The following is a 23,190-nucleotide window of genomic DNA, read 5'->3' as shown; positions in this document are numbered from 1 at the left end:
CACACAGCTCACTCGCAGTGAACGGAATTGAGCTGATTCCTCTGACCTCAGCACCTACATCTTCGTTGCAACAGTGGCATTCACTCGGGGCCCCAATACCTACATCAGCACACATAGAAACAGACCCACCTGCAATGGTTTTGAAAAACCACGAGCTTCCACTCAACTTTTGCTCTATCCTTTTGGCTTTGTGCTCTGAGTAGAAACCTTGAAGCTGAACCTACAACAGACCCAGGCACCTGTGCGAGTGGGCAGCACAGTGTGGAGGGGGTGGGAAAGGGGCTGTACAGGGGGGTGAATGCAATCAGTAAAGCGGGACTGGGGCGAGGATGGGAGGGACAGCACCAGGGGCCGGGATCAGGCAGTAAATAGCGTGTATCTTTCCCATGTCGGGATAGACGGCCCCTCACAGATTTCTACCCACTGCTCTGCTGCCTGAATACAAAAACCAGTTACAACTCAGAACTAAGAACTGAATGTGTTCCCTGTTTCCCAAGACTCTTCTTAATTCTATAGATTCTCAGCTTTCGATAGGCATTTTCTGGCTAGTGGTGGAACTTCTTTGAGGCTTAGTAGACAAGTACTATTCTGAGATAGACTTATATTGAAAAATATAAGGATTCAAGAATTCCTATATGCTTTGGTCCCTAAATTAAATTCCCTTGTCTTCTTTTTTAAATAATTTTTTAAAAGATTTTATTTATTTATCTCTAGAGGGGAAGGGCAGGAGAGAGGGAGAGAAACATCAATGTATGGTTGCCTTTTGTGTGTTCCTGCTGGGAACTGGCCTGCAACCCAGGCATGTGTCCTGACTGGAAATCGAATCGCAATGCTTTGATTTGCAGGCCCGTGCTCAATCCACTAAGCTACACCAGCCAGGGCCCTTGTCTTCTCTTTACTGGCACGTGCTACTGTTCTTGTTTTGTTTTGCTGATTTTTACCTATGCTTGACCTTTAGCTACAGGGAGACAGACTTCCTGACTCAGTTCTAGCTTTCAACCTCATGAAGTAATTGTCCCTGACTCTTATACTCAGTGCAATTTGGTTATCTGTGCGTCCCCAAAAGCTTATGATTTTCATGAAATCGGTGCTGTCTGGAGTGCAGATGAAATATCAATTCCACCAGGAAGAATGCAAATAATGTTAAAGCAAAATACATTTTCCCCCAAGTAATTTGCTATTATTATTCATGCCATTTTACTGGAATTTAAGACCAAAACTACAATGTGGTTTACATTTACAGTGTAGAAAGTCTAAATCTGGAGTCTTGGTCCTGAAGACAGCAAATGTAAATGACAAATGGAATAAATCCGTCATTCATTTGAATAGACTGAGCAACTGACTGAAGTGGTATTGGATTTTTGGGGTGGGGGTGGTGGTGGAAATGCTACAGCAGAGTTATTTTAAGAACTTAAGTCCTGGCTGGCGTGACTCAGCGGACTGATCATCAGCCTGCAAACTGAAGGATCACCGGTTCAATTCCCAGCCAGAGCGCATGCCTGGGTTGCGGGCCAGGTCCCCAGTTGCAGGTGTGCGAGCCAATCTACAGCCTACGTTGATGCTTCCCTTCCCCTCTCTCTAAAAATAAATTTAAAAAATCCTTTGTTTAAAAAGAACTTTAGCATATGCTTGGACATGCATATATGAAAATTTAGAGTAAGGAGAATTTCAGTTCTGCAGCTTTGGGTCGCTACTCCAGGGTTGGGGCGGGGGAGGCACTCAGACCGTGCATTCAATACCCACCAGGTTAACTAGGTTCTCTCCCCCACGGCAAGGGGCAGACTGGAGCGGTGTTCCAGTGCCCAGTAGACTGTAACACTGTATCTACACAACAGGAATAAAGTTCATGGATACCTCAGTCAACAAGCCAGTAAATCTCACGTTGGATGAATGTGAAGTTCTGCTGCCTGTTCAGCCGATAGATAGACTTTTCAAGTTTATATATGTTTTTTCACATAATGCATTCATTTCCCTTTGCTTTAATCATGGGTATTTTAACAGAAGCTATTTTAAGTGTAAACTTTACTCCTAACTGGCATCAGGTTCATTCTGTCGGTTCAGATAAGCTCAGGCAGACACCAGTCCAATCTGAGTAACTACGTGTGAACGAGGCCACAGCTCTTCTGACCAAGAGCACAAGCCAGTTCCATTTGTGAAGGAAGGCTTTTGATGCATGAACATAGAAATACTTATTTCAGATGCTTTTATTTTTAAGGTGTGTCAAAAAAGTATTAAGTAGAAGAGGTTTACAACTTTCTGCTGCGCTATATGAGGGGTAGACGAGTGGAAGTGAGTAGTGGTGGCTTCGTAACTAGAAACCTTTGTGGTGATATGTGAAAGTACAAATTAACCCCAACAGACACATTATTTGCTGTATCCTTTGGTGTGAAATTATGCATTGTTACTTTTTCTTTTTTGAAGTATATTTTATTGATTGTGCTATTACAGCTTTCCCAGTTTTTCCTCCTCTACTCCCCCTCTGCCCTGCACCCCTCAACCCTCCAGCATTCCCCTTTAGCTCATGCCCATGGGTCATACTTGAAAGTTCTTTGAATTCTAGTTTCCTATACCATTTTTGACCTCTTCCTATTTTATGCCTATCAATTATGCTTATTCCCCACACCTTTTCCCCCTATTCCTCCTCTCCCCCTACCCACTAAAAACCCTCTATGTGATCTCCATTTCTCTGATTCTGTTTCTGTTCTAGTTGTTTGCTTAGTGAACTCCTTTAACTTGACTCTATCTAGGAAGCACTTTATCTGCCCTCCCATTCTAAATGAAAGCTTTGCTGGACAGAGTAATCTTGGATGTAGATCCTTGCCTTTCACAACTTCAAATACTTCTTTCCAGCCCCTTCTGGCCTGCAAGGTTTCTTTAGAGAAATCAGCTGACAGTCTGATGGGAACTCCTTTGTAGGTAACGCTCTCCTTTCCTCCTGCTGCTTTTAAGATTCTCTTTATCTTTAATCTTGGGTAACTTAATGATGATGTGTCTTGATGTGTTCCTCCTTGGGTCCAACTTCTTTGGGACTCTCTGGGTTTCCTGGATTTCCTGAAAGTCTATTTCCTTTGCCAGACTGGGAAGTTCTCCTTCATTATTTGTTCAAATAAGTTTTTCATTTCTTGCTCTTGTTCTCCTCTGGCACCCCTATAATTTGGATATTGGAATGTTCCAAGTTGTCCCAGAGGTTCCCAAGCCTCTCTTCATTTTTCTGAATTCTTGTTTCTTCATTCTGTTCTGGTTGGGTGATTATTTCTTCCTTTTGTTCCAAGTCATTGATTTGAGTCCTGGTTTCCTGACTATCACTGTTGATTCCCTGAACATTCTGCTTTCTTTCACTTTGGGTAGCTTTCATTTGCTCTTTCATTTTGCAACCAAGCTCAGTCAGTTCCATGAGCATTTTAATTACCAGAGCTTAAAATTCTCCATCAGATAGGCTGGCTATCTCCTCATCGCTTGGCTCTTTTTCTGAAGTTTTGCTCTGTTCTTTCATTTGGGCCCTATTGCTTTGTCTCAGTGCACCTGATAAGTCATAAGGGGGCGGGGCCTTAGGTATCACCAGGGCGGTGCAAGCCTCTGCTGTGCTGCTGTGCTTCCTGTGGGGGAGGGGCCAGAGAGGGAACAATGCAGCTTGCCTGCTCCACTCTGGTCCACTTTCCAACCAACCCTTGTGTGAGACTGGGAGTTTCTCCCACCGCAGCAACTGCTATAGTCCACTGTCAGCTCTAAGTCTCAGTTTCTTGTTCAGCCTGCCCCTCCCACAGCTTGCCTCGGTTTCTCTTAGACAGCTCCTCCTGCATGGTCTGCCACGTCTCTGTGGGTTCTCTTGGTCTGCCCCTCTTACTGGTCTAGTTGTTCTCTTTGCCTGGTTCTTTAATTCCTTGGTTGTTAGAGTTCCATGCAGTTCAATTTTCTGGCACTTCTGGTTGTTTATTGATTTTAGATTGGTTGTTATCCTCCTTTTGGTTGTGGGAGGAAGCAAAGGGTTTCTACCTGCACCTCCATCTTGGCCAGAACTTGCATTGTTATTTTCAAAAGCTATTCTGTTTTTATTGAAAGGGAACAGTTACTGACATCTATTATTATTTCTTATTATGAAGCCCAGTTAATTTGTCCCTCACGAAAACAAAGCCACAGAGGATCTGGTCTCTTCCCGTGTGTGCGTATGGATACATTGGAAGCTGGGTGCATAGTTCTGGTTCGTCTGCTTTGAAGCAGCTTTGAGAAGTCGCACCCAGTTTGCAGCAATTGGCTGCTTTTACATAGCACCTCAGAAAGCTGCATAAAAGGTCTGCCAGAAGGAGCTCTTTGAAGTTTCATTTTCTGGAACGGTACTGCTTTGCTCATTCGGTGAAGACTCTTTGGTGTGAACAGAGAGAGTTTCAAACAGCTCTGCGGCAACCGACTGGTCTCCAGACTTTGTTGCCCTTAATGTAACTGAACCTGTCGCACGGCCTTCACTCTTCACGACCCAGGAGGCCTCAGAACACAAACGGGAGGTAAGCTTTCCTGTGCTTTGGGTAGGAGACAAACTTGCTTTGGTAAAACCGGTGGCTGAGGAGAGCCGACAGGGCCTGGCAGAAGAAGATGTACGTCACCACCAGCCACCACGTTAAGTTGCGGAACCCGAAGACGACCGCCATGGACACGTAGATCATGAGCTCTGCCAAGTAGTTAGGGGAGGACACGTACTCGAACCAGTCTCCAAAAGGGATTTGGTAGTTGCAGTGAACGACCGCTCCTGAAATGAAGAAAGAAAACTTCCTGAGCACATGAAGCTGCAAAAAGAAAGTCTGAGCATCCCTCCCCGACTCGTTTATGCGGAGTCTAATTTGGAAGACGGAGTGACAGACCTGTGCACAAACCTGTCACACTTCCACTGTCTGCTACGCGTGAAAAACCACATGCTCAGGTTACACTACCAGCTGTGAATAAGCACTGAGGGAAAGCCCATCACGCCACCAATCCTCCAAGATAGAAATTAAAAGCTCAGACTCCAAAAAGCCCAGAAAGGCCTCCTCTTTTATTCCATCTCCCAGTCATCCTGTCAGCAGTTTGTACAGAGCCCAGGGGAAGAAAGGCCCCCTGGGCCGATGACGTGGGCTCCCCCCCCCACCTCCCCCCACCAGGGGCAGAAGGCAGGGGTGAGTGCGCCTGCGGGCTGGGAGGCCTCTTCCGAAGCCCCTGGGCCGGCAGCCGGCCTGCGGGTCTCTCCCGTGGCTGGGCGCGAGGGCAGAGTGCGCAGGGCGCCGCGGCAGGACGGGTGTTGAGAAAGGTTCGTCTGACAGAGTTTGGCTGCAAGGAGTGGTGTGGAAGTCACAGTCAGAGGAGGCACTGTACTTCCGGGAAATTCCCGAGGGAAGGTGCTGTGAGCAACACTTCTTTCTGTTCGAGTCTTTGGTTCGGGCCCCAGTGGACCGGGCGGAGGGGTTCGACCAGTCACTGTGAGAGCTGGGGGTGAGGGCTCTTGTTCCAGGGGGCGGAGGCACCGAAGCAGCTCTAGACAACAAGGATTACTCTTTTCCTAGTGTTTCCTTTAGTCCTCACCAGAGGGCATGCTTTTACTGATTTTAGAGAGAGAGGGATGGAGTCGAAGAGGGAAACACCAGTATGAGGGACAACATCTACTGGCTACCTCAGGTTCGCACCCTGCAGCCCAGGCATATTCCCTGAACGGGAGCTGAACCTGTGACCTTCTGGTGTACAGGACGGGGCACCAGCCAACTGAGGCACTGGCCAGGGCAAGACTGTTCCTTATTTAGAGGTGATGACATTCTCGGAAAGTAGGTAGACTGAAATAAGTCACTACAGAAACGGCATCACGTGAAGTTGCCCATTCCACTGGAATTCTGAAACCTTTCACCATGTTAATACTTTCCATATCTCTTCTATAGTAAACTAATGGTATCCAAACTAATGACATCCAGTGTCTCATAAAATTTAGTTTCACTTTACTGATGTAAACTTAAAAAAAAGAAAGAGCTCAGACTCCAGAGTGAGACTGCGCAAGCTCACATCTTGGCTCGACACTTACCAGCTACATAACTTGTTAACCTCTCTGTGCCTCAGTTTCCTCATCTGCAAAGTGAGGATAAGACTGTACCCACCTCAGTGAGTACGTGAAGCTCTATGTAAAGCATGCAGAATAGGACTTGGCACAAAATAAGCACTCAATAAATACTATTCCATTTTTAAAAAGATAATATTTATTTATTTATTTTAGAGAGATGGGGAAGGGAGGGAGAAAGAGAGGAAGTGAAACATCAGTGTGTGGTTGCCTCTGGCACACCCCGTACTGGGGACCTGGCCCACAACCCAGGTGTGTGCCCTGACTGGGAATCAAACTGGTGATGCTTCCGTTTGCAAGCCGAAGCTCAATCCACGGAGCTACATCAGCCAGGGCAGTACTATTCCACTTTTAACATTTCAGAAAGCCTAGTAAACCTGTACCTGTGATAAGCCAACACAAGCTAAATAAAAAGCCAAGTTTGTTCCTTTGTCTGTAATTACACTAACTCAGCATAGTCATACTGGTGCTCACATACTGGTCAGACACATGTGCAAAGCAGGCCCCAAAATGTGTGCACAGAATAAAATCACTAATACCAGGACTAGTGGGGCCAGAGAGATCTTTGAGTATAATGCTCTCATTTCCCAGATGGGAAGATCAAGACCCAGAGAGGTGTCTTACCAAAAATGAATATTTTGTTAAGAATGTACCAGTGGCACTGGTACATTAGTCAAGTAATCGGGGCAGGCAGGCAGGAAGAATGAAGGAACATGGACAACTGACTTCTGAGGATTGAGATCCACATCCGGGGGCTCTACAAGGTATCTCACCTGCTTTATTTTTCCTGAGATTGCCGAGAATGGCGTGGCTCCTATACTGATGGACAGATGACCAGATGAACATCATCACCCCGAAGATATGGAACCACCGAGTTTGCATCAAGAGGTTTTTCCCTATCACACAGACAACAGAAATAAGGATTATTTCATTAGCCAATGCCACCAAATTTTGGAGGCTCGGGGAATCAAAAAATCATGCAGTCAGTAGAACACAATTACTCATTCACTGTGTTCTTCAAGACTATAAAATTAGTCTCAAAGAATTTCCCAAGTACAAGAGGAAGAACACCAAAGGAGATTCACTCTGCAGCCAGGGAAGCTTCAATGACCCCGGGCAGAGAATTCCATGATGATATATTCTCTTGCTACTTCAAATGCTTTAAGCACAGAGTTCAGCTCCGTCTCTGACCCTTGTGTGGGGAGATGGCTTCGTGCTTTTATCTCTGAGCCTGTTCTTATGCCTTCTTTCTTATCTTCTACTGTCAGGAAAACACTTTCTGAAGCCCCTCCCTGAGCTAACTATCCTAAACCATTGTCAGGGAGACCCTGAAGGTGGAATACTGACTTGACGGACTCCAGCCAAGGAGGAAAACTACTACAAGCAGAGGCCGGAGATGGGGCTTCTCAAACAGAGGGGAAATGTCAACTCCAAAATGAAAAACAACCATATCACTTTCTGATTACACAGAATTGAACCAGATTGATTTAGTTAGCTATAGGAGAAGATCTCCTCAAGCTATTATCTTCCTTTTCCTCATCTAACTATCTGGGAGAAGAATGTAAGTCTTTTAAGAACTGGCATGGGAAAAGCAAACTGAGGACTTCCCTATGATCGGCAGGAAGCGGTCAGGCTAGTCAGGGACTTGGCTCATGAAGCACAGTTGTCCACTGACAACAGGGACCGCCTGAGGCGCTGGAGCCAAGCACTGGGCAGCTACAAAGTGGGTTCAGCTGAGAGAAGCAAGGCCCATGCTCTCCCCATGGGTACCTGGAAGCAGGATTCAGCTGATGACAGCTACTGGCTGACTGAGTCCACCAAAGTCTACCCGTGCTAATTGCCTTTAAAAACTTGCTCTATACAGTCTACTTACAGTCTCCTAATATTTAGTAGGGTTGGCCATTTAACTAGAAGGTTATCTTTTTCTAAGTTAAAAGTAAGCAGAATATGAAAAAACATGGTTTTAAACTGAAAGGGCTTTAAGAGCAAGTTACTGCAGGATTAAAAGCTGAAGCGAGGGTCTGTGTGTGCTCCCGTCACTGCCCAGTTCCCCGCTGCGAATTGGGAGAGATGGCCTGTGACTGCTTGTGAGGACAGAAGACCTGTAAGAGGAAGTTGGAATCACCAGGCAGGAAGGGGAAGCACATGGAAGGCCCGTGTTTTCTGAGAGTCTAACCTGTGTAGGATTTAATGACTCGTTTACTCGCTAGTTACTGAATGGGCACCGATTGAGCCTGGCACTGCTGCAGGCAGGAGGCATAAGCAGTGAACACTCAGGCAAGATCCCAGTTCTCATGAACTCACGTTCCACTGGCAGCTGCCCCTAGACGCGAGCACACAAATCAACAGCCCAGACAATGCCAGGCAGAGGCAGTTCTCTGAGGAAAAGAAAACGCCACAGGACAGGGCGACGAAGAGGGAGAGTGACTGAGGGAGATCTCCAGACGGGTGACAAGATGCGAAGATCCGGGTCAAGAGAGACATCCCCTCTTTTCACTCTCGCAAGAATCCTCTGAAATCAGTACATATCCCTGATTACAGGTGAAGGTCCCGAGCTCAAGGAGGTTGAATAAACCAGACTCAGGCTCAGGCCCATTGGACCCCAAGCCCTTTCCTGAGACGCTGAGGCTGACGAGTGCCCCTGTGTATTCTATCTCGATGAATTCCTGAAACCAGTTCTCCCCGTATTGTCCTGAATGACCACAGATGACCTCTGAAGGACAGATAGGTGAAAGAGAAGACAGCTTCAGGAAGGAGTGTCTAGAACGGTATTTTTGTGGGTACTGAGGCTGCCTTTCCTTTGTTAGTTACACAGGAGGGAGGGCAGCAGGAGAGATAGCAATGCCAGTGGGAACGAACGGACTGAGAGCCGGTGAGGTACCCAAGTGCTCAGGCCAGTTCCTCTGGGTGGAAAACCCACGCTGTTCACCAGGGTTGCCAGCCCAAACCATGACGCTGGGCCGCATGTGAATGCCACAGCAGAAAACTCGGGGAGGAAAAGCTGACCTGATTATGTTCAGAGGGTTCAAATGGAAAGATGCTAACTGAGTGGCTGGAGCCAATAATCATTCATGAATTGAGAAATATCATTGATAAGATGTACTTGAAAATCACTCCTGAAGCCTCAGAGGCCTTGGGTTGTACCACAGCAAGAAAGAGGGGCACGCTGACCCTGACGTCAAGCCCGAGGGGAAAGCTCACCCACTGAGGACTGAAAATGTCCAGATTTTGGTCTCAATTTACTGCAGTAAATATATGAAGCCTGGAACTGAGCGCAAACAGTCAGGAAAGATCATCCACCCAACAATGTCTGGGCTGACAGAGACCAAGGCTCCAAGGCTAAGGTAATCTCAGCACTAAGAACTCATTTCAATTACCCCAAATAACTTGATTCTTTATTGTAAACATTTATTGTTTTTTATGTTAGATATTCATATCCCTCCCCCCATCGCCCTCCAAAAAAAAACCCCACTTCATTTCCTCCTCACTAACAAAAGTCACGACCTTGGTTCCCTCTTCCTGGTTGGGAAGAGCTCCCCATTCTGACCGCCCACAGTGCTCGTCCGTCCCCCCCCTTGGGTACTCTCCCTTAAGGGACGCTTCGTGCACAGGTAACAACCACGAGACCTCAACAGAGGCAAATGGCTCCCTACTCCCTCTTCAAATCACCACCATCCGTGCTGTGTCCAGGCCACAAGCTCCTCCTCTGCTGTTCTGATTAAACCCTGCACCCCGCCTTCTCCTCCTTCTCGGGCCTCACCCCTGACCTTCCCGCACAAATATCCCAGGATGACCTAGGCTCTGGCGGAGCAGCTTCTTTGCTGACCCCTCCTCCTGTCCTTGGGTGTCTTTGCTTCCCATTCAACTCTTTTCTTTAAAAGTTTAAAAGATTATTTATTTTTTCTTTTAAAAACCTCTATTGAGCAATTACTGGAAATAACTGACAAATATAATCATATGTATTAAATATAGAGTGTGATGATTTGATATACATATACATTGTAGGATGATTATCAAGATCAACGTGATTAACAATCCATATCACAGTTAACTTTCTGGGTGTGGGGTGAAAACTGAGCCACTCAGGAACCGCCAAGCGTACAGCATCAGATGATTTAGTGGAGTCACCATGCTCCGCATCAGATCCTTAGAACTTATTCTTTTTATAGTAACTGAAAATTTGCATTCTTTGACCTATGCTAACCTATCTTCCCCTCCCTCCAGCACCTGGCAACTGCCATTCTATTTTTTCTATGAAGTTCACTTAATTTTTTTAATTACTGTTCAATTTATTAATTACTGTTCATTTTTATTACTGTTCAATTACAGTTGTCCCCATTTTCTCCCACTGCGCTCCCCCTGCCTGGTCCGCTCCGCCTGCCTCTCCCACATTCGGTCCTCCTCACCGCGCTGTCCTCGTCCGTAGGTCCTTTGTGTTTGGTCCTTGACTTGACCCTTCACCTTCAACCCTGGACCATACTCTTTCTCTCCAGACTCACTGCACATGAGTTCTCTGACTTCACTCCCATTGAGGAAAACCTCACATCCCACTTCTCCTTCCTCAATCCGGCCCCCTGGAGTGCCTGGCACCTTATCATCTTTGGTGAAGGCATGACCGATCGGGAAGGTCTGCTTTCAAACTTCCCCAACAGTGGATGCTTCACCTGAAGAGCACCTCCCGCGCCCTGTGACTCAGGTGACAGCCCTCAGGGCCCACTCACCATCCCTGCTGTCCACTGGCACCTGGCTCAGCACCGTTAAGCCGAGGAAGACGTAGTAGGCGAGTCCAAAGCAGTACTGCACGACGTGGATCACGCTGCTGGAGAAGACGCTGACAAAGAGGCACTCGAAGAGCCTGCGCCAGCTGTGCAGCCACAGGAGCACCAACACGAGGAACGCAGACAGCGCCAGCTCCCCCCCTGCGGTTCAGAAAGCGGCACCTTCAGCATTTCTCTTCTCAGGATCAATCCAATGTTATGTTTTTGTTAAGCAAAATCAGAGCTAGGAAAGGGCCCTAGAAATCATCCAGTCTGACACCTTCCTTTTTTAAAGTCTGGGGAAGTGGGCTGAGTGAAGTCAAAAATCTGGCTTGAGGTTGCAGGTAAGCCGGTGACAGTGCTGGGACACAGTGGGGCCCCTTCCGGCCTGCACGGACTGGACTGGGGGGTCTGTGTGCTCAGAAACCCGGGTCTGCGGGGCTCTGGTCCCCGGCACTCACACTAAGGAAGGTGGTCAGGAAGGGTTCAGGATGGCCTCTGAGAAGCCGCACCTGGTGGGATCCCCAGGGTCAGGTGAGACTATAGACACAGGCACCCACAGGGACAGAAAGTGGGACAGTAACTGAGACAGGGAGAATTACACTTTCCTTTCCATGTTAAGAAAAAAAGAAAGAAACTGTACTTTTAAAGGACTGTGATCCCTGAGATCTATCTTCCTACCTAACTCTCTACCCCAAAAGTCAGAAGACATGCTGGTTTTTAAAATGGCAAAAAACTTAGATTTTTAAAATGGGAATATCACACACGTACACGCCCCACAAGGATACCATAAGAATACAGTTAACTGAGCTGTTTATTGTTTCCACCTTCAATTCCTTATTTCAAGATTTTTTTTTTTATCTGAAGCAAAATGAACAACTGTTTTGTAATCATCTGGTCCACAACTATTTACAGTCCTTTTTATCACAAACCTAAAGCCTTATGGCGTAACATTTTTAGCTGGTGATCAAAAAGTAATTTTCTATCCAATTTCTGGAGTTCTGAGACATGACTTGGGTTGCACTATATAAATGATAAATGCTTCAAGGCAAACACGAGGCAATCCTCAAAGCTTTGCCCCTAAGTCTAAATTTATCAACATATGAGAAGTGCCAGAGGGCGAACAGTCAGGCCTGTGTGCAGCCCAGCACCGGCTGGGAAGTCGGGAATGAACAGCGAACTCGTAGCTCTGCCCAGACCTCCACAACAGACTTGGGGACGTCCCCTCGGGGCTGACTAGGACCTACCTGCGCAGCACTCCCTTCGCTCTCACCTGCAGGGAGGAGCCTGAGAGTGGCTGGGAATTACTGAGAACAGCCTCCTGCAGGCGAGAAAGGCAGGAACGGGACACTGCGTTGCCATTACCTTGGGCCTGCGTAGGCCCGAGAATGCTGAGTAGCGTGTGGAGCCAGTGTGGAAGAGGTGCTCCCAGGAACAGAAACTGTATCAGGCACCACAGCAGGAAGCCGTTCCACAGCACGGAGACGATATAGAAGTGAGAGAAGTACCTGCGCAGGGAAAGCAAGGTAGGCCCCCATCAGGGTGGGGCCACATATTACGCAGACAGACATCTTTTTGGCGTCCTTCTCCTTTTTTCCCCATCCCCAAGTCCAGTTATGCTTCTTAATAGACCCTGAATCCTACAGGCGTTCAGATTTCAAAATCTCCTTTAAAATGACGGAGCCGGTTAACTCATAAGAAAAAGAGGCCTCCTGATGTTAATGAGAACATGACTGACCCTGGTAAACTTAGCTGGAAGTCCAATGAGCAAGCTCTCTCATCTCTGGGTCACTGGGTTGGGCTCCAGTTCCAAAAGAGGAGGCTCTAGGCACCAGCAGAGCAAACCTTGACTGCTAACGTGGGCCGAGTCTGTCCGAGACTCCCAGATCCTGAGCAGCACTCTGCCGCAAGAGCCGTGCACTGTTACACAAGGTGTGCACAATTCCCAGCTCTCAGGGCTGTACGTAACCTACAGGTCTTCCAATTCAGTGTTTTTCCAGCGTTGACCTAAATTACTTAGATGACAAATATTAACTCATAAAACGAGGTTATCCACTCTTGCAGATGGACAGCTCTCAAACAAGGACAATGCTTCTTTTGCAATCAACACAGTTTCAAATGAAATACAAATAAAACCACAAAACCACTGACAATTGCGAGTAGCAATGATAATTCCATGTGAAAGATGATGTTGATTTGCTGAAACAAAATCACCTAACAGGGTACACAGGTTCATCTATGGGCCACTCACTGTTTTTCTCTAGTCAAACCAATTCAGAATCATTCTGACTTTGCAAAATGCCTGGAGGTCATTTGGCTTTTCCTGGTCCTCAGTACATCTTACACATACTGAGCCAACCCCTGGTCTCACTAGACCATGACAAAGCAAGATGACCTGGAGTCAGGAGGATTAAATATCAACTATGGGTCTCCTCTTCCAGATGATCCAGATTACTCTTGTACCAGAACTCAGAGCACCCCCCCCGACCACGCCCACAACCCAGTCTAACACTGATCTAATCTGGACATTCCATAGTAACCCACTTCATTCTCCCAACTACTGTTATAAACTCATCGTAGGACCTACGCTCTCTGAGCCATACTGTTATTCCTAATTCTGATCTTCTCCAGGCTCAAGAGCATAGTTTCTTCAAAAGTTCACGCAACAACTAACAAAGAGACTTAGAGAGACAGAGAACAGACTGACAGCTATTGGAGGAGAGGGGAACTTGGGGGCTGGATAACAAAGGTGAGATAAAAAAAAAAAAACCACAATATAAATTACATAATGCTCCCTTCCCCACCCTGAAGCCATAAATGCCTTTCCAGACACTCAGAATAAAAGCCAATCTCCACCAAGGCGGTGAGCAGGGACCTCCTCTCCAGCCCCAGCCCTCCCTGCCCATCCTTTCCAGCTCATCACTGCCACGGCCACCAGTCTTGCTCCTGATCAAGTAACCCTGCTGGATTTCCTCTAAAGCACTTACCGGTATCTGAAATTCTTTTGCTTGTTTTACAAGGGTTGTTTACATATTTACTGTCCAAGAACAAAACCTCCAAGGAGCCTAGACAGGCTCCCGGTACAGAGCAGTACCTATGAACATGGGGTAAAGGAGAGTGAAAGAACACATATCCCTACAGTGACTGTCGGAGCAAGCAGTGAAGTCAGCTAATACGCCAATTAAAGCTAAAACCTTTCTAAAAATTTCTTTGAAAAAATATTGATTAAGGACCTTATTATTTGTCAGGCATTGACTCAGGAATATGGTTAGCACAAGACAAATTGAATGTATGGAAAGTGTACAGTCCAGAGCAGGGGTCACCAGTTTTCTTCCATGGCCTCACTCCTTTGGCCGTGTGGTGACGGCTATGGACTCCTTCACAAAGGGAAATAGTCGTACTGAAATATGGGTAACACCACTACAAAAACCGAACTTGTGATACGGTTATACATGTGTTTATTAATTAATGCATCAAATAACAAGACCCAGTGGGGAATAACTACAGTAGTCTCGCAGTGATAGAAATGTTTTGAGGTCTTCAGTATTTTTAATGTACTGGGTTGGCCAAAAAGTCTGTATGGTTTTTTTCATAAAATAAAAGACACATTTTTTCATTTCCACCAATAACTTTATGGATTTAGATATTTTGAGTATGTTGGCTATCTCCTGCATGATATAACATTGATTGTTCTCAATTAATGTCTCAATTTTATCATTATCAACTTCAACTGGTCTACCTGACCATGAAGCACCCTCCAGTGAGAAATCTTCAGCATGAAACTTTGAAAACTGCCTTTCACACATTTGCTCAGTCACAGCACCTTCTCCAGACACTGCACACATTTTCAGTTGTGTTTTTACCTTTCTTGAAATAATAAAGCATTATATGCTGAAAATGTTGTGTATTTTCTTGATGTTAAAATAGCCACACCAAAATTCACCAATTTTGATAAGTGTTTTTTTTAAATGCACACTAATAAGATAACTGTCGCAATACAATCTAACAAAATTGTTTAGAATGAAGTTAGATACCTAAGCGTTACTAGAGCTATCTTATAGAAAAAACAAACTCTTTGGCCAACGCAATTAATATTTTTAAAATGTCAGAAAATTGCAGGTACTGCTAATTATACTGTGGCTTGCTGACTACACTCACCATTAAGGAAATGCTGAATTTCAGTTGGAGGTTTGTGAATTCAGATGTACTTTTTTCCCAATTCGAGTTTGCCCTAGAGGCCACTGACTCACCGGACCACTAGTTAGAAACTCCAGCCCCAGAGGGGGAAGTCTGGACCGCTCTCTTTGCCTCTAGAGCGCAATTCAATCGCAATGTTTCCATGCCATTTTGAAATTTCAGAAACAGGAATACGTCCATCTACACGATGCCAGGCAGGAGCACTGTGACTCGTGTTTAAGGTTACGTATTTATTCGGACTTTCTGGGATCAAAATCCGAGGAACCAAAAAGAAACAAAACAAAAAAGAGCATCCATCACCTTAATTTAAAAAAAATTCTAGCCCTGGCTGGTGTAGCTCAGTGGATTGAGCTTGGGCCTGCGAACCAGACAATCGTAGTTTGGTTCCCAGTCAGGGCACATACCGGGTTGCAGGCCAGTTCCCTGCAAGCCAGTTCCCAGCAGGGGATGCATGAAAGGCAACCATACATTGATGTTTCTCTCCCTCTCTCCTTCCCTTCCCCTCTAAAGATAAATAAATAAAATCTTTAAAAAAATTCTAGCAGATGGGGTAATGGTCAAACATACATGCCATGAACTGATTTAAGGTTTTATTCTTGCCTCCTTAGTGGGAAGAAAAAACACCCAAACAAAATTAGCTAAGCACTGTTTTTAGGTGCAGAAACCTGATTACAGCTGCCTATTTCTAAGTGTAAAATTATAGGTTTATTTTCACTTTTAAGAGTAGTATTGAATTCTGCACAAGAAAAATATTTAAATATAATATCTAGGCATTTTCGCCTTTCATGATTGGCCTGGATTTGCTGTACCTTCTAAAAGAAATGTTTAAAATTAGAGAAAAAGCAAAACAAAATTCCACTTTAGTATTCTGGGAGAAAAGGAGTAAATTATGTATAATCTAGTAGAAATTACAAGAAGGCCAAATAGTACTAACTGCTGCAGTAATAAATGAGGGGGAGGTACACTCCCCGTCTCAGCTGTCACACAAGGGCAGACGGGAGGAGTAGCAGCTGGGGTGTGGGGGCCAGAAAAACAGGTAACTGCAGGGAATGACTTGAAATGTGTCCTTTAACCCAGGGACACTAGTACCTCTTTCAAAATTCAGAAAAGAAATCACACTCGCTAAGAAACCATTTTTTCCTTCACTTATAACATTAAAAAATGACAATCGAGGATTGCTCTGCTAGGAAGTAGAAAAGGACAGGATAACAGGTAATTTTCACTTAAAAAGAGCTTTTAAGAACTAGGAGGCTTAACCAACTGGTTTTGAACACTTTTTCCTAGGGCCTCATTCCCTTTACAGTGCCTCAGAAAGATCAAATTCTCCCTTCCCAAGGTAACATCTCACGACTCCTTCTCCCACACTCAAAAGTAGGGGCTTTATCCCCGTCTCAGAAGCCAAGCTGCACTTAGGCCCCTCCTCTGCAGACCTCAGGCACGGCCTCTGGGTACTGTAATACATCAGAGACCGTATCATATTCCTCCAGATTCCTTCCTAAATGCCAATTTGTGTCTTAAAGATTAAAAAAATAAAAGCCACTGCTATATTCCTCCTACCATCTAGCAATGTTAGCTGACTCTTACCACTATGTTCTGGTAATATAATCCCCCAAACCGAACTGTAACAACTCTTACAATTTCTGAATGAATTCTGCTTAAGCCCTAATGGTATACTCTTTCGTTGGTTTTGGTAATGAGATCTGTTAAAAGTCAAATGAAGCTTCGGGGCTTGCCTAACAAGTGCCATCATCAGCAATATTCTCCAGGGTCATCTGCTGAGGTCATTAGGAGGGTCAGTGTAGCCGAGGAGGTGGGGGAAAGTGTGGGGACCAGCATCTCGCCCTTTCTCCGGACTGGGTGGGTCAAGGATACGGGAGATAAATAAGGGAAACAGAGACGCAAAGGGCGGGCCTGACTTTATTTCTGTGAGTTCTGGCTACCTCAATTTAGATTATGAGCCCCTAGAGTGCAGGGAGGGGAAAAGGGAGAATTTGGAGACAAAGTAGACTTGAATTGCCGCCTGGAGACCAGGCCTGAATTCAGAAACTCTGCCATTTCCGCCGAGGGAAGGACTCCCTAGGGCCACAAGTTCACGTTCCTCTGCGCTCCACAGTGCCCGCGGCTCAGCTCTCCTACTACCATGAACAGAACCCCAGGCCACCAAGTTGCTGCGTTGGAGAACCTGCTTGGGCCTGACAAGCCCTTTGCCCGCCGGCCCCGCGCCCGCCTCTGCTGCCCCCTGCCCGCTGCATAAGCCGGGCGCCCCGAGGGACTCACGCCCCGGGGGAGCGGTTACCTCTTGGGGACGTCAAAGCGCCGGCACACAGCTGGGCGTGGTGGCCCTCCATACTTGGTTTTCCCATAGCGGATCAAGTCCTGGAGGAGAGCAAAGCTGGGGAGCGAGCTAGGCGGCACAAGCTGCAGCAGCACGTTCAGCAGGAAAGAGGCACCCAGTGTGAACCAAACAGCGCGGATCGGGCTCAGCGCGGACAGCACAGCCCACAGCGCCATGGCCGAGCACCGGCCACCGCGCTCCCAGGGCCTACACCGCCAGCCAGCGCAGGACCAGCCGCCGGCGCAGGACTAGCCTCCCGCACGCCGCGCACGGGTCCTTGGCAGGCGGGACGTCGGTGACGCGGGTGACGCGGCGTGGGGTGGAGACGCACTCCGCCCCTCCCCGGACTCGCTTAAGCCCACGTGGACGCTCCTGGTGCCTCGGGGGATCCCAGGACCCGGATATGCAGGCTCTCCGCGGTTGCTTTCCGTCCCTAGTCACACTGTGGGATTCCCGATGGAACCCAGAATATGATTCGAAGAAGCGAAACTAACGAGATCAAGTGCCTTCCAGTCTTCATTGCCGCTCCCCCCCCCCCCCCCCCCGCCCCATGGAAACAATCTTCAGTGTTCTATCCTAGGGCATTTATCTACATTATGGTACAATATCACGTTGGAATAACATGTAGCCATTAACATGATAATTAGGAAGACTGTAGAAACACGGAAAGCTGTTTATGACAACTAAAATAGTAGGTTTAGTGAAAAAATGCTGACTATGAAATACATAGCTATGGTTGCAAATAAATCTATTAATACGAATGTGTGTATGTAGGGATGAAAAAGGCAAATCATATGCAAAATGAACAGGATGTTGGGAATGTGTATAACCTAAATATGTAAGGTAGAAAATCATCAAGTCAATTTCAAATGACACAAAAATTAAAGTGGTGAAAATTGTATTTCAAAAACATCTGTCCTCTCCCTACTAGAGTTCCATCCCTTAGAAGAAAAGTTTTTCATTCCTCTCTGTTTCTTCTGGCATTAGTGCCGCGTAGAGATAATGTTATTTCCTGACTCAACTATTTCAAATAATATAATTTTAAGTTGCAATAAATTTAACTCAGGCAATTTTTTAAAAAGCCTTTAAAATGTCAACTCCAAAAACTATTACTGTATGCCTACTATATGTTAGTCATGGAGGTTTTCAGGACAGTGTTACTCCCTTTTTGGAGCTTCCCTTCTTGAGAGTAGGCAGCAGGTGAGGGGTGGAAAGGTGAGAGGTAGTGGACTGTCACTTTTCCCCTAATGCAGGGCTGTCAAATTCATTTTCACCTGGGGCTGCATCAGCCTCCCAGTTGCCTTCAAGGGGCCAGATTTAATTTCAATGCCTTTACAGTTAAGGAGTAGTTAGATTTATATAGTCCTCAAATTATTTTGGCTTTTTAAGGGCAACCGTGAGGATGATATGGCCCCTGGTGAAGTGTGACACCCCTGCCCTGATGACACAACCCTCCAGCTGTGTTGAGTAACCCCAAGGAACTGAGTGGTTTGGATTGTTAAGTGTGCCAGCTTTTTAGGGTGTCACTTTTTGTGTGCAAGGTCACCTAAGGCTTTACCAATACCTGAGAAGACATGGTGAAACTCTGGGCTCATCTAGGAAAATAGGCCTTTCTGTGTGAGCAAGGATCTGTTTTGCAGGGGTCACCCCTTTGTTGTTTTCTTCGTCGTTCTTAGGTTAACCCCACAGAAGTGCAGCCGTCCTTTCCAGCACATCCTTTTCGACAAGAAACTTGTAAGTATATTGCAGGAACCATGTTTTCTGGGTGAGAGATTCTCTTAAAGTTATTTGACTTGGGGCAAGATTACAGAAGAAGACAGGCAGGGGTGTGTGTGTGTGTGTGTGTGTGTGTGTGTGTCTGTGTGCTGGAGACAAGAAAGATTGGGGTTAGAGGGAAAATTATCCCAACTTTTTGGTGGCATTTGGGGCGCAGCTCTCTGACAAGCCCCTGCAGAGGGCAGTCACAAGTCAAACCCCACTGAAAGCACTGGTATATGTTTAAATCTTTCCTTGAGTGAGTTATTTCAAAAGTGGAAAACCAGGCTGAAGTCTGTTAGAGAGAGCATTCGTCACTGATAAGTGTCAGTTTTTGCTTTTCTTCATTGAATTACCTTCACTGCATGCTCAACAACCTCTGGCCTTGTGTGCAATAAAGGACAATGTCATTCTTCCAGTAGGTCAGGCTAACAACCTTAAACTCAACCTTCATTCCTGTCACAGTCCAAACGCAGTTTGTCAGCAAATCACATTGACAGCACTTTCAAAATAGGAATCTAAAACTCAGTCACTCTGGAGCCAGTGCCTTACTGAAAGCCCTAGCCAGTTCAATAAACAGGAAAAAAGAAGTAAAAGACCTAAGGACGGCAAAGAAACAAACTGTCATTATTTGAAGATAATATGAAACTCCAATAGCATCTATAGAAAAGCTATTAGAACTAATAAGAGAACTTGGTGAGGTTGCTGGATACAAAAATCAATTTATAAATATTGATTATTTCTATTTCCCAGGAACAAACAGAAAGTAATTTTTTAATCTTATATCTTCTCAGAAAATCATAGCACTATCAAGTGTCTATTACATCCTATGGAGAACTTCAATCTTAGGTCATAGCGTTAAGAGTTCCTGACATTGGTCCCCTAAGCTCTCTCTGAAATGACCTACAGAAAGTAAATATTTAAAAGGTACATTGTCAATGGTATAAAATAGTATGTGTCCAGGAAGAAATCTAATATAAAATATGTAAGTGTTCTTCAAGGAATATAAACCATTACTGACATTAAGGAAGATGTTTTAAGGGAGACAGATCCTAAGCTCAGAGATTGGAAGACTCAGTGTGGTTAAGATGATCATCATGGATTAAATGAGATTCAAAACGAACCCCAAGCTTTTGTGGGACTTAAGAATTACATGGAAATAGGAAGAGCTAAAGATGGCCAAAGCAGTCTTGAAGATGAAGAACACAGGTGGAGGACTTGTTCTTTGAGATAGGAAGACTAATACAGTGTTAGACCTGTGGCGTTCATTTTGTGAGGTATATAAATGTCTAATCACTATGCTGTACACCCAAAACTAAATTTTATGTCAACTATAGTTAGAAATAAATTTTAATAAAAGAAAAAATGGACTAACACAGAGCAATAGTTATTATGTTAGTGTGGGGTGGAAACAGCTGTAGAGAGAAACAAATAGACAGCGGAAGATGACAGAGAGTTCAGAAACAGAGTCCCATGTATACAAACACTTGATATATGAGTGAGGGTGCATGATGCATCAGTAGGGGAAGAACGAACTTTACCATAAATGGGACTAGGTCAGATGAGTGAATCAGAGATAGAAGAGTGGGGGGAGGAAAGGGAGATAAAGAGAAAGAAACGGAATCCCTTCCTCACTCCATTTATAAAAACGAATTCCACTCTGACCACTCCTCTTTCTCGGAGTCCTGCATCTCTTCTTAGCTTGGCTGCTGCCCCCAGCCTACCCACAATAATGAGGTACTGAACATGGTGAAAGAACTCTATGAAGGTAAAATGAAGGAAGTCTATGAACTGGCCCTGACTGGTGTAGCTCAGTTGGTTGGGCAATGTCCTGCAAAGTGAAGGGTCACTGCTTGGATTCCTGTTCAGGACACGTGCCTGGGTTGCGGATTCCCTGGTCTAGGCACATGCAAGCCAGTCAATGTTTCTCCTACTTATGTTTCTCTCTTTCTCTTTCTCCCTCCCTTCCCTTCTCTCTATAAATAAATAAATACACTTTTTTAAAAGTCCGTGAATTGATAGATAGTCCTGGAAAAGTCCTCCCGCAGCCCAAGGACCAGATTACAGCAGGAAATACAGCCAGAAAGAATCACGTGGAAGGAAAAGCTGCAATCTCAAATAAAGTTAGCAGCTGTATTTTCCAGTCGTTACAGGAAGCAAGTGTCAAAACTACTTTCACCAGAAAAAGTGGGGAGACAGCTTTCATTGCACCTAAGGGTGAAATGATTCCAATTGGACAGGTTTGTAGAGAAATAGTAATTGGTTCTTCCCTCAAAAGACATCCTGGTGTCAAGGAAGGGTCCAAGTTCTACCCTCTTAAAGTGGAGATGTTTCTTAAGGATGATGCCTGTAACGATCCACAGTGGTCTGAGGAACAGCTCATTGCTGCAAAATATTGCTTTGCTGGACTTGTTACAAGCCAGACTGAGGGGGACGTCATGAGTCCTGCTACACAGGCTGTGTTCGAGGTCCTGGAGAAGTCCTGGCTGCACTGCTCGGTTGATAAAAAGACTAGATTTGGTGTTGATGTCACCGCCAAAGAAGTTTTTCTTGCTGTTGTTATTGATAATGATTCCTGGAGACTCTGGCCATCAGGAGATAGAAGTCAACAGAAAGACAAATATTGATATTGTGACCTCAAGACAGTAACTCCTTAAAGGCTCCAGATGGGAGAGGAAAATCGTGTGAAGCTGTAGGTGTTGCTTCTGAAACCAGAAAGTCGGTGCAGGGCTGCTGCGTCAATGGGCTCGACTTCTGATCTCAGTCATTGCGGAAAAATCAAGACCATTCGGGGAAATTTTGGCATTCCATGTGAACTTTGAGTAACCTCTGCTCGTAAAGGACCAGATGAAACTCTGAGGATTAAAGCAGAGTATGAAGGAAATGGCATTCCTACGATATGTGTGGCTATGGCTGGCAGAAGCAATGGTTTGGGACCAGTGATGTCTGGTAACACTGCATATCCAGTTATCAGCTGTCCTCCTCTCACTCCAGACTGGGGGGCTCAAGATGTGTGGTCTTCTCTTCGACTGCCCAGTGGTCTTGGCTGTTCAGTCATACACTCTCCAGACAGATCAGCTCAGTTTGCAGCTCAGAAATTTGACTAAGCAACCATTTGGTGTGGGCCAAACTGGGAGCAAGTATATTGAACACATGGATTTCCTTGAAGCAGGCTGACAAGAAAATCCGGGAGGGCGTTTTATAAGAGAGAACATCATTACAGTTTTTAGGAGAAAAACTATAACTTTCTAGTTCAGCTGCAGAAAAAAATCTAGCAAAATGAAAAGATTTTAAATCAATCAGGGAAAACAAATAAACTTTATTATCAAATAAAAAATTAAAATTAAAATGAAAAATTCCATGTGAATTAAAGCCCTAATGTGAAAAGCAAAACTATAAATCTTCTTTTCTTAAAAATTTTTAAAATTTAATTATTTTTCATAAAGTATAAATCCTCTAAAAGGTAACATAAGCCCTGGCTGGTGTAGCTCAGTGGAGCGCGGGCTGCAAACCAAAGGGTTTCGGGTTCAATTCCCAGTCAAGGCACATGCCTCGGTTAGGGTCCAGGTCCCCAGTGGGGGCCACATGAGAGGCAACCACACATTGATGTTTCTCTCCCTATCTTTCTCCCTTCCTTTCCCCTCTCTCCAAAAATGAATAAATAAATAACAAAAAAATTTTTAAGGTAATATAAGAGATTATTTTCTCCTGTATCTTCTAGAAAGTGACATAGGACACCTCCTGACCTAATGGTAGGGAAGATTTTTCTTTGTCAAGATATAAAAAACAATTAGAGAAAGATAGTAATACATTATGCAACATTAAAATTAAAAACTTGTTTTCATCAAGAGACACTATAGAATGAAATTCATTCTATAGTGACTGGGAAAGATATTTGCTACACGTATAACCAATAAAGGATTAGTATGTGCCAATTAATAAATAAAACCAAAAAAGACAACTCAGTAGAAAAATGGTCAAAAGACTTAAACTGGCAAGTCCCCAAAGAAATATTCAAGATTGTCAGCAAACATACAAAAAATTGACCAATCACATTAATAATCAGGGAATTGCAAATT

At 45.0% G+C, this 23,190-nt stretch overlaps 1 protein-coding gene, 1 non-coding gene and 1 pseudogene across 3 annotated transcripts; 1 reads left to right on the top strand and 2 right to left on the bottom strand.

Annotated features, from left to right (window-relative positions):
• Positions 1–2,197: 2,197 nt before the first annotated feature.
• Positions 2,198–17,652, bottom strand: SRD5A3 (steroid 5 alpha-reductase 3). 2 transcript variants are annotated; one of them, XM_037139451.2, is made up of 5 exons: positions 17,318–17,649; positions 12,190–12,332; positions 10,789–10,986; positions 6,841–6,963; positions 2,199–4,741 (listed from the first exon to the last, which is right to left on the bottom strand). In XM_037139451.2, the coding sequence occupies exons 1-5, from the start codon at positions 17,530–17,532 to the stop codon at positions 4,482–4,484; spliced, it is 939 nt and encodes a 312-aa protein (XP_036995346.2). In that variant the 5' UTR covers positions 17,533–17,649; the 3' UTR covers positions 2,199–4,481. The 2 variants fall into 2 exon arrangements, with proteins under 2 accessions (XP_036995347.2, XP_036995346.2); XM_037139452.2 differs by lacking the exon at positions 6,841–6,963 and having other exon boundaries at positions 2,198–4,741; positions 17,318–17,652.
• Positions 17,531–22,316, top strand: LOC119044891 (bifunctional phosphoribosylaminoimidazole carboxylase/phosphoribosylaminoimidazole succinocarboxamide synthetase-like; annotated as a pseudogene).
• LOC119044894 (small nucleolar RNA SNORA25) lies at positions 19,890–20,016 on the bottom strand. The gene has a single exon (XR_005081698.1). It is a non-coding gene; the product is annotated as a small nucleolar RNA SNORA25 (small nucleolar RNA).
• Positions 22,317–23,190: the final 874 nt, after the last annotated feature.

This window comes from Artibeus jamaicensis, unplaced genomic scaffold (genome assembly GCF_021234435.1).
Source record: "Artibeus jamaicensis isolate MK-2021 breed Jamaican fruit bat unplaced genomic scaffold, CSHL_Jam_final contig_889, whole genome shotgun sequence".
Lineage (NCBI taxonomy): Eukaryota > Metazoa > Chordata > Mammalia > Chiroptera > Phyllostomidae > Artibeus > Artibeus jamaicensis.
Note: the sequence above shows the minus strand (reverse complement) of the source record. Positions and strands in the feature narration are given on the sequence as shown.